Here is an 11,127-nt window from a genome sequence, read left to right as displayed (position 1 = left end):
CTTTGGCTATTCAAAAATTGCTATTTCAGAAAAATTGTGAAACTTTATCCAAACCTTTGATATATGTATATTTTTAAGCAAACATTTTTAACTCAAATATTTGCTTCTAGTGGGTCCCTGGTACAAAATATTTTGAGATGGGGGTCTGTGGTCAAATACATAATAATTTTGGAGGTCCTTGACATGAAAAAGTTTGAGAACCACTGATATAACATATGTTTTTCAGAAAACTCTGAACTTCAGGCCTTAATGGTTTAAAGCTTCAAATCGTAACTTTATGTACCCGGGATTTGTACCCGGGTCCCCCTGCGCAAGCGCCAACATTTCTTACAGTGAGCTATAGTGAAAAGCCAGTTTGGACCTTTTTTGACCTTCATGCAAAAACCTCTTGTCAACCAGTAGTGGTCCTACCTGACAACAGGATGTAAATGTCTCAATATAAGAGCAGGTAGACCAAACACAACCACCACAGTTGTGTAAGTTATATTGTATTAACTTGCATGTGGTACACATTCACACACCGACAGCGGTGGCAACCATGCAAGGCACCAACCTGCTCATTATTAGTCACACTTAAAGGAGTAGTACACCCAAAAAAATTACTTATTTTCTATCAATCACATACCCCATGAAGCATTGAATTAATGATTAATGATAATGCGATTTTTTAGTTTTTGTCACATTCCAAGCCAATCATTTGATGACCGGTGGTCTCTCCGGTAGGAGACTCAAAGAGACTCCTTTGAGTCTCCTACCGGATACATTAGCATCTTTCTGCCTGGATACCAAATTATTGGCTTAGGAATGCGACAAAAACAAAAAAAAATCTTCATGAATTCAATACTTTATGGGGTGTGTAATTGATATAAAATAAGTATTTTTTTGGGTGAACTACTCCTTTAAGGGTTCAGTGTCTTGCTCAAGGACACTTCGACACGCAGCCAAGGAGGAGGAGCCGGGGATCGAACCGGGAACCTTCTGATTGATGTACCTCCTGAATCACTGCCACGTACAGTTTTATATGATGTAAATATTAATGAATGTATTTGTCTTTCTTTCTCTCTCTCTCTCTCTCTCTCTCTCTCCCTCCCCCCCCCCCCCCCCTCCAGGGGAGACACACAACCTGCAGTCTCTTCATACCATCCTGTCCACGGGGTCTCCTCTCAAACCTCAGAGCTATGAGTACGTCTACAGCTGCATCAAGAGCAACGTACTGCTGGGCTCCATCTCAGGTACACACACGCACACGCACACACACACACACACACACACACACACACACACACACACACACACACACACGCACACTCACACACACGCACACTCACACACAGGTCGAAGAAAAGCTTCCAGTGATGTGTGTGTATTATGACATTTGTTGTGCTGTCAGGCCAGGAGAATGCTAGCCGTCTCTCTGTCAGACACTTAACATTTAGCTCAGTGTGAGTGAATGACATATCAGACACACACGCACATGCGTGTGCACATACCAACACACACACGCACGCGCACACGCACACGCACACACACACACACACACACACACACACACACACACACACACACACACACACACACACACACACACACACACACACACAAACACTCACACGTTTGTATTATTATACTTGTGAGGATATCAACATTTTACAAATTCCATTTTTAACCATAAACCCTAAAGCCTCCTGAGTTGTTCTTAGTTGCCCGCTGGTATCATGCACCGTTGTGAGCTTGTGGGATTTTCAGTGTGCGATACCGTTGAACAACTAAGTATAACTCTGAATAACACAAGTAAGACGCGCGAACGAGGGAAGCGAACGCAGCTCGAAAATGTTGTGTATTTACGGACTTGTAATCCGTGTTATTTCACCGTGATGGGGAGAGCGTAGAGAGAAAGTCACGTGACTGCCTCCGCCTCGTATTGAAGTTAATGGGGGGGATATGGTTCTCCTATGCACAGAGTTTCGGAGATCCTAGTCATCTATGCACGGAATTGCCGTTTGTCAATCCGTGCTATTTCACTGTGTTTGGTGGGCGATCGGGTTGGTTTCATAGTAAGCTCCACTCTGAGATCTGTCAGCAGCCAATGAGAGCGTGAGTCACATGGGGGCGCGGCTGCACACAGGCAGTGCACACAATACTGCACACAGACACACAGACTGCACACAGACACACAGACTGCACACAGACACACAACCCGAGCAGGGGGTTTCATAGTAAGCTCCACTTCGCGCGGAGGCGCGCCTCCTTCCGCTGCGTTCGCAACCAACCTCATCGCCTAAACCTAACCTCTAAATGCTTCATGCTAACCCCAACCTAAATCTTGTAAGTTATTAAGTAGCCTCAAAACTGGGGGTCCATGAAATGAAAAGGTTGAGAATCACTAGGTTAGACAATCCGTAACACGTTCTTCTTTGTTATTCAACTATAGTATATATACTGTAGGAGACATATAGGTTACAGATAAGGCTAGGTGTGTGTGTGTGTTCTTGGGGACAGCAGGACCTGCCACAGCTTGATTCCTCCTTGTTGCCAAGGGCAACGGCGAGAGCCATTGGCTGCCAAGCTGCGTCCTAACCTTGACCCCAAGGGTCATTGCAGTGTGTGTGTGTCTGTGTGTGTGTGTGTGTGTGTGTGTGTGTGTGTGTGTGTGTGTGTGGGTGTTAGTGTGTGTGTGTGTGTCTTTATCACAGCATATGCGTCTGACTGGTGGTCATATAGACATATGTGATGGGCCCCTTCGTCTGTTACACCCCAGGTGCGTGCGTGCGTGCGTGCGTGCGTGTGCACACGCATGCGTGCGTGCATGCATGCATTAAAATGAATTTGTGTGCATTGTCATAAAGTTGCCCTCGAAGATGTGTGTCCTGAACCTGTAGTACTTCCTTGTGCGTGTGTGTGTGTGTGTGTGTGTGTGTGCGTGCGTACGTACGTACGTGCATGCAAGCGTGCGTGCGCGCATGTGTGTGTGTGTGTGTGTGTAATCCCAGCAGCAGGGTTCTAAGACCTCCAACAGTCCTCTCAGGGAGACTTTAACACTTTAACTGCTGTGATCCCCCCATTCCAATATACCTCCGTCTGACTGTCCATCTGTCTCTCCTCCTCTCCTCCTGTGAACACCATTGTTCTCTCTCTCTCTCTCTCTCTCTCTCTCTCTCTCTCTCTCTCTCTCTCTCTCTCTCTCTCTCTCTCTCTCTCTCTCCCTCCCTCCAGCTTTTCCTCTCATTCCCTCTTCTTCTCTCTGTCCTTTTGTCTGCCTTTCTTCTCTACACACCGTAAAAAAAAACAGTACCAGATCTACAAGCTCAGCGCAACGTGTTGTGAGCTTGTAGATCGTCTATTTTTGGACTATAAATTGAGCATTAAGTAAGTAGCCTCAATCTCTTTTTTCCGTAGCGTGAGACGGCTTGACGTGCAAGTACGTACCCCAATCCAACCCTTGATGCTGAGTGCCAAGCAACACACACACACACACAAGGGCACTGCTCTTTTAAAAAAACAGAGCCACACAGCTCTGGTTGAAAAGAAACGTAGCAAACTTATTAATTCAGTTCATTTAACTTGGAATAAGCCAGAACATTTTTGTTCAAGCCTATCTATCCTATCTCTGTTCAACAACAACCACAACAACCACCACTTCGCGACCCATTTTGTAATTAATGCCACACGTTTGCACCTTTTGTTCGATAAGCATAAGATAAAGTTGAATAAGAAACATGGCATCTACTGTATGCCATACTGTATCGAGGACAAAAAATGCATGCTGCTGTTTCAGCGCACCACCTACATTGAGTGACGGCACGTACAGTATGAAATGATTTGACAACAATCAACCATGAATGGTTTAGGAGAACTACCAACACCAGAGCTCACAGTGCTTGTCTGCTGTAGAAAAGCCACTGCTAAAAAAAAAGTTTTAATCAACAAAACAGAAATAAATAAATAATGTTAAAAATAATATCAGAATAATCGACGTTGATGTACAGTGGTCGAATAGTGGTTTGGTATTTGAATATTCGACTATTCTGTGAATGCCCTAACACACACACACACACACACACACACATGCACGGGTTGAAGAAAAGCTTCCAGTGATGTGTGTGTATTATGACAGTTGTTGTGTTGACAGGCCAGCAGAAGGCTAGCCGTCTCTCTGTCAGACACTTAACATTTAGCTGGGTGTGAGTGAATGACATATAAGATACAGTACACACACACACACACAGACACACACGCACGCATTGGGGACGCGTTGAGTCCCATCGTTACAGTCTTTGATGTGACTCAGCCGACCTCCCAGTCTCAGGGGCGGACACTCTTAACCACAAGGCCACTGAGCAATAAAGTAAAAGCATTAGATGCTGTTTATTTCTCTTCTTCACCTTCCAGTTGCGTTCAGCCCCCCTTGCAGACTGCGTGGTTTTCTCACTGGGTTTCGTGTATCACTGCGTGTCAGAACGGCTTAAAGCACAGACGTTAACATTCAGTGTAGCTTGACGTTATGAAATGGAATGCGTTATGCTGTCGCGCCATATGCGGTCGCTTGAATATCAGGCTGCACGCCGTGATGAAAACGTCTGCCAGCTTCATGGCAGAACTATAGACCAGGGTCCAGGATTTTGTCTCTGGGAGTCTGAGAGACCAGATTCACTCACCGAGAAGGCCAGCCATCTATAAGTGGCTTGGCCTGTGTGTCCGTTTGTCGGTGCCAAATTTCTTGGGCACTCTGTCAGTACAGTCTCACTTAGTACCTCCTCAATGTGTTTTCCCCCACGTATGTTTTATGCTTTTTGAAATATTTAACTTTTATTGTACGGTGTAATGCAGTGGTTCTCAAAGTGGGGTCCGGGGACCTCCAGGGGTCCTTGAGGAGGTTCCAGAGGGTCCCCAGCAAAATGTGTTAATACAGCAGCACAATCATTTTAACCCCTTGATCCATGTTTTATACGTTGGCTGTTCAAAAATAGCAGATATATATACAAGCTCACAGCGCTGTTTTTGAACATTTTTGATTTTTTTTTAAATTGTTTGAATAATTGAACACAAATCTTCTATTCTGGGGGTCCTTGGCACAAAACATTTTCAGATAGGGACCCCCAAATAAATGTTGGGGTCCTTGGCACGAAAAAGTAACCACTGGTATAATGGAAGTCAATGGGGTTCGTGAAAATATCAATACTGCAATGTAGAAATACTAAAGTTTTCAAATAAGTGGAGTAAAAAGTATAATATGTGCCTCTGAGATGTAGTGGAGTAGAGGTAAAAGTACTGAAAATTGGAAATACTCAATACTGCAATGAATGAATTGAAAATATCAATACTGCAATGTAGAAATACTAAAGTTTTCAAATAAGTGGAGTAAAAAGTATAATATGTGCCTCTGAGATGTAGTGGAGTAGAGGTAAAAGTACTGAAAATTGGAAATACTCCAGTAAAGTAAAAAATACCTCAAAATTGTACTTAAGAACAGTACTTGAGTACATGTACTTAGTTACTTTCCACCACTGCAGGCTGGCCATATGAATTCCGACATCCACGTTGTAGTCACGCTGTTCTCATGTGGATCTTGTGTTTCTGGAACAAGTGAAAGCAAACATCAATCCACAGTTTCACTTGTTTATCCAATATATGTTTTCTGTTTACCAAAGAGCTGGAGAGGCGGGAAGAAAACATCAGAATCATGTTTTATTTCTTCACATCACACATTTTACAGGTGCAAAGCGATGTGTGAATGATTATTTATTTTGTGCGTGCCTCCATGGTTTGGTAGTATTCTGTGAGGAGAGAGAGGACAGAGGCAGAGCGAGAGCAAAGGAAAAGAGATAGAAAACTGGTTAAATAGAACAAACAAAGATATTGTTGCTGTCGGGCAGAAACCTCTTATCTCCGTATTATATCTTTCCTAAAACATGTTGGGACAAAGCACGTCTCCAGGAGGGTTCACTGAAGGTTCCAATCATGACCAGTGTTGGGTAACGTTACTTTTAAAAGTATTCCGTTACCTTACGGGATTACCCTCTCAGAAAAGTAACTCGTTAGATTACTTGCGTTACCGACGATTAAAACCCCTTTGCGAGGAATGACATACAGCTCATTACAAGTAAGTTTGGCAAACACGAAATCATGAGTGCAGCCTAGGAGTGGCCACAGTGTTTTGGAGCTGTGCTGGACTTGCGTGTAACACCGATTTGCGATTTGTGTGTAACATCAGTGCAACGCTCCGTTGACAGAGACGAGCTCAGTCATGTATCAGGAAACGGCACAAATGTATTGGATGGATTTTCCCTTTTCCTTTGTGGCAACAGAAGGAACAGGGAAATATAGGTCTTAAAGGTTTCATGACATCAAATTTCTATGATGTTTTCTTTTGCAGGTTTTTTTTTGGGGGGTTTTCTGACCTCAATTACACCCCAAAAAAATGAACTTTGAACATTCAGTGGATTGTCTGTGGTCTGGGGTTTTCTGAGTAATTAGGCTCAGAAAAGTGCTGTGATTGGCCCGTGGACTGGAGTGGATTTTTCAGTTAACCCATTTAGACCTGAGGTCGATTCTAAAAACGCCTTCTAAATCTAAGTTTTCTGAAAAACTTCAAATATTTATTAAAAAATCACACCCTGTGTGAAGTGGGCGGTGTCTTGCTAGCTAATCACAATACTGAATGGAGTCAACCAATCATGTACAAAAGATAAATACATTTATTGAAACACTCTTTATGATGGACGAAACCATAACTTGAGAAAAACAAATTAATGGTTTTTCTCAAGTTATGGTTTCTTATATAGGGCTATGCACATGTGTCATGTGACACTGGCCAATCACAGTCCTGAATAGACTGTGATTGGCCAATCACAGCGCAGGATAATTGTACAAATTTCCAAACCTCACTTTTAGGGGCGGTTTCACTGCCCAAGATATTTGTACATTTTTCCAAATCTCACTTATAGGGGCGGTTTCACCGCCCAAAAATTACAACAAATGTATGTTGCTTTATACTGTACATGAAAGGTATAGTTACAAATAGTGGTTCCCGCCCAAAATGGGTTAAAACCTTTTAATACACGTTTGAAGGACCATGATAAAGACTTCAATGTTTTGTAAAACCAGCATGAAACCTTTAAATGTAACTAAGTAACGCCATTGTTTTGGAAAAAGTAACTACCGTAAGTAACCAATTACAAAACTAACGCGCTAGGTTACTCCGTTACTCCGATTCCAGTAACAGCGTTACTCGTAACGCGCTACAGTATACCCCCGACACTGATCATAACAAACATTTTGGTGTGATTCATGACAAAGATAAGCCTATCCCCTCTCTGAATACCTTGCAAGCCCACTGGCAAACACTGATGGAATGCAGGCGGTGGCCAAATACGCACGAAAAGGGGAAAAAAACACACAAGCTTTGTCTGCAAAGGCCTTTAAACTCTGTATTGTACAGTGTACAGGACAACATGGTACACGCCTGCACGCGGATCTGTTTTGATTACCCTGCTGTCTGTCTCACTTCCTATCAGTTCTAAATTGGTTGTTGCGTGTGATGAGAGAAGCCACTCGCTGTCATGTTCAGACGCTGGCTGCCAGGCAGCAGGTTGACTGGCTCCCACGTACGAGATGACACACTTACATGTATTATTACGTTTGTTATGTACCAGTTGGCACCGCGTACCTATACGCCCTGAACCCAGTGAGGTGTGTGTGTGTGTGTGTGTGTGTGTGTGTGTGTGTGTGTGTGTGTGTGTGTGTGTGTGTGTGTGTGTGTGTGTGTGTGTGTGTGTGTGTGTGTGTGTGTGTGTGTGTGTGTGTGTGTGTTATTGTACCATTGTACTAATGTTATTGGTATACAGTTCTCTCTCTCTCTGTCTCTCTCCCTCTCCCACACACACACACACTACAGGTGGGGGGTATGTTCAAACAACAAAAGCATTCTACCTCACTACACTGAGGATATGAGACGCGTTGCAATGTCAACACAACTGACATGCTTGTTTTTCAAACAGATGCACGGTATACACACACACACACACACACACACGTGCGTGTACTGCAGGGACAGGTAGGGACAACAACGGAAAAAGCACAAAGCAAACAACTAGTGGGTGTGCGTGAGTGTCTCGGTATCTGTGCACGTGGCGGTGCATGTGTGTGCCCACCCATTCATGCATTTGTGTGTGTGTGTGTGTGTGTGTGTGTGTGTGTGTGTGTGTGTGTGTGTGTGTGTGTGTGTGTGTGTGTGTGTGTGTGTGTGTGTGTGTGTGTGTGTGTGTGTGTGTGTGTGTGTGTGTGTGTGTGTGTGTGTGTGGACAAGACAAGCTGGTTTCCCCTTCCTCTTGGGAGCCAATTAAGGATCACTAAAGAGAGAAGAGAGAGGGATACAGTAGAGATTGAAGGAGGCAGAGAAACAAAGGGAGATACAGGAGGAGGAGAGAGAGAGAGAGAGAGATAGAGAGAGAGAGAGAGAGGAGGGTGGGTGCAGAGCACAGGGTGATAAACTGGAGGGGAAGAGCGTTGATTGATGGAGGCAACAGTTGATCGATGTAATCGATTTTTTAACCCATTAAGACCTGAGGCTGATTCTACAAAATGCCTTCAAAATCAGTAGTTCTCACACTCACTCAAGATTTTTTTTAAATGATCAAAAATAGCAGATCTACAAGCTCGCAGCGCGGCACGAAGTGACGCGCTGTGAGCTTGTAGATCTGCTAACTTTGAATAGCCAACGCAACAATCTGAAAGGACACAGATGCTTTCCCGGTTTTCCAAATAATAGATAAACGAAAATAGCAATTTAATGCATTGGAGATTAGCTATTTTCGCTAGTTTTGCGTGACACTGTTGTATGCAGTAAAGTAGTAAAATAAGGCTTAAGTGGTTTATTAGACTAATCCATTTAGTAGATTCCATTACCAAAAAAAAATCGCGATTATTTGATCAATCGAAAAAAAAGTAATCGATAGAATAATCACTAAGAAAATAATCAATAATTGCAGCCTATCAAATAGAACAATGTGAAATGGCAGTACTTCGACTCCCTGCTGTCCTACAACAAAAATAATAGCGTATTCGTGAGTTTTTGTAGATCTGCAATTTTTTTCCTTTTAGTACAAAATTGAAAGAAAAAAAAAGTGTTTGCCTCTAACGACATGCCTGAAACAGGGACGCCGGTGTTAATGTGGTTCATGTTTACAGTCTGACCTGTCACCTGACCTGTCACCTGACCTGTCCCCCGAAACTAGATGAATTAGATTAGAGCACTTCCACTACAGTATGCAGCTGACCTCACAGCAGCAGTGTTGCCAGATTCTGTGAGAGAAACAAGCAATCAGGCCTAGGAAAACCAGCCCAAAAGAAGCGACTATGGGCCACATGAGCACTTTAACATATACATCAGCTATTTGAAAATAGCAGATCTACAAGCTCACAACGCGTCGCGATGCGACGCGTTGTGAGCTTGTAGATCGGCTATTTTCAAATAAAATCTTGCAGGGAAATTATAATAAGCAGATCTGGCAACCCTGCACAGCAGGTCTACTGCGGGCCAGAGAGAAACGCATGCACTGTGTCATGTTAGCCTTAATGCACTGTGTCATGCTAGCTCTAATGAGAGGGGGGACTGTGTAGGGGTGGGCAACGTCAGACCCCAGGTCAGCTAACAATGGTCGCACAAGCGAAGCTCCGAAAACTCATCTCGGCCATCAGTGGCCACGGCGCCATCTTTCAGCCATTTGGTGTCCCCCCCCACTAATCCTTATTAACCCATTAACACCGGGAATGCATCTGTGTAACCACTTAAAACCGTTATTTTATTTTATTTCTATCATTTTGGGTGTCCTTGACATGAAAATGTTTGAGCACGGCTGATACAGAAACATACGTTTTTCTTTCAAAAAACTGTTAGGATTAAGAAGACATTTTGTAGAATCGGAACCTTTGGCCTTAATGGGTTCATTAAGCTCCACATGGCGTTAACCCCTCACCTCCCAGCAGCAGCTCCAAAGTCACTCAATCAACGTTGAGTGTCAGTCACAACGTGCTCATGTAGACGTTGATATAACAAGCAGCTGTGCTTTTGGGCGTTAGTGTTAACTGTGACAGCTACATTTGATTCAGTTTTAGTCAGTCTTTTGAATAAAATTCCATTTAATTTTAGTCACATTTTAGTCACATTTTAGTCATCTGAGATGTTTTAGCCTTAGTCTAGTTTTAGTCGATTAAATACGATTTTAGTCAACAAAATCTACAGTTGATTTAAATGACTAAAATGTATTTTGGCGGTGCCGCGATGGCGTCATAATGCCTGATTTATACCGTGCCGAAAATAGCCGATCTACAAGCTCACAGCGCATCTGCGAGCCGACGCGTTGTGAGCTTGTAGATCGGCTATTTTCGGAGCGTGACACCCACACGCAGCCAAGCGTATAATGACATGTCTTCAAAATGTTCACCTCTTCTCCAGTAGTCCCTCCCTGACATTTTCGTCTAGTTTTAATTTAGTGATGAAATTATCCATATATTTAGTCATAGTTTTAGTCATCATAGCTTAGTTTTTAGTTTGGCTTTATTTAGTTCTCGTCAGTGAAAAAAGCCAGTGGTGGAAAAAGTACTCAAATTCTTTACTTAAGTAAAAGTACCAATACTGCAATATAAAAATACTCTGTTACAAGTAAAAGTCCAGAATTAAAAATGTACTTGAGTAAAAGTACAAAAGTATTGGCATCAAAATGTACTTAAAGTACCAAAAGTAAAAGTACTAAATATTTGAAAATAGCCGATCTACAAGCTCACAACGCGTCGCGCTGCGACGCGTTGTGAGCTTGTAGATCTGCTATTTTCAAATAGCCTTTGTATAAAGTGGTATATGTATGTTTCATTATATCATAGTTTATATCTGAAAAGTAACTAGTAACTAAAGTTTTCAAGTAATTGTAGTGGAGTAAAAGTACAATATTTGCCTCTGAGATGTAGTGGAGTAGAAGTAAAAGTATTGGAAATTGGAAATACTCAAGTAAAGTACAAATACCTCAAAATTGTACTTAAGTACAGTACTTGAGTAAATGTACTTAGTTACTTTACACCACTGAAAAAAGGTAGTCGACAAACATTTTTCATCGTTTTAGTCGACGAACACCG

General features: G+C 42.7%; 1 protein-coding gene across 1 annotated transcript in view; it reads left to right on the top strand.

Annotated features, from left to right (window-relative positions):
* Positions 1–11,127, top strand: part of LOC308089082 (acetoacetyl-CoA synthetase-like) — a gene marked incomplete at its 5' end in the record, with an annotated part of 39,703 nt that overhangs the window by 16,727 nt on the left and 11,849 nt on the right. The window contains one exon of the mRNA XM_080433654.1: positions 1,042–1,232. Coding sequence (XP_080289780.1) covers positions 1,042–1,232 — 191 coding nt within the window. The remainder of the gene's footprint in view (positions 1–1,041; positions 1,233–11,127) is intronic.

This window comes from Gymnoscopelus braueri (assembly GCF_963280865.1).
Source record: "Gymnoscopelus braueri genome assembly, chromosome: 7".
NCBI lineage: Eukaryota > Metazoa > Chordata > Actinopteri > Myctophiformes > Myctophidae > Gymnoscopelus > Gymnoscopelus braueri.
This window is presented reverse-complemented; position numbering and strand designations above follow the sequence as displayed.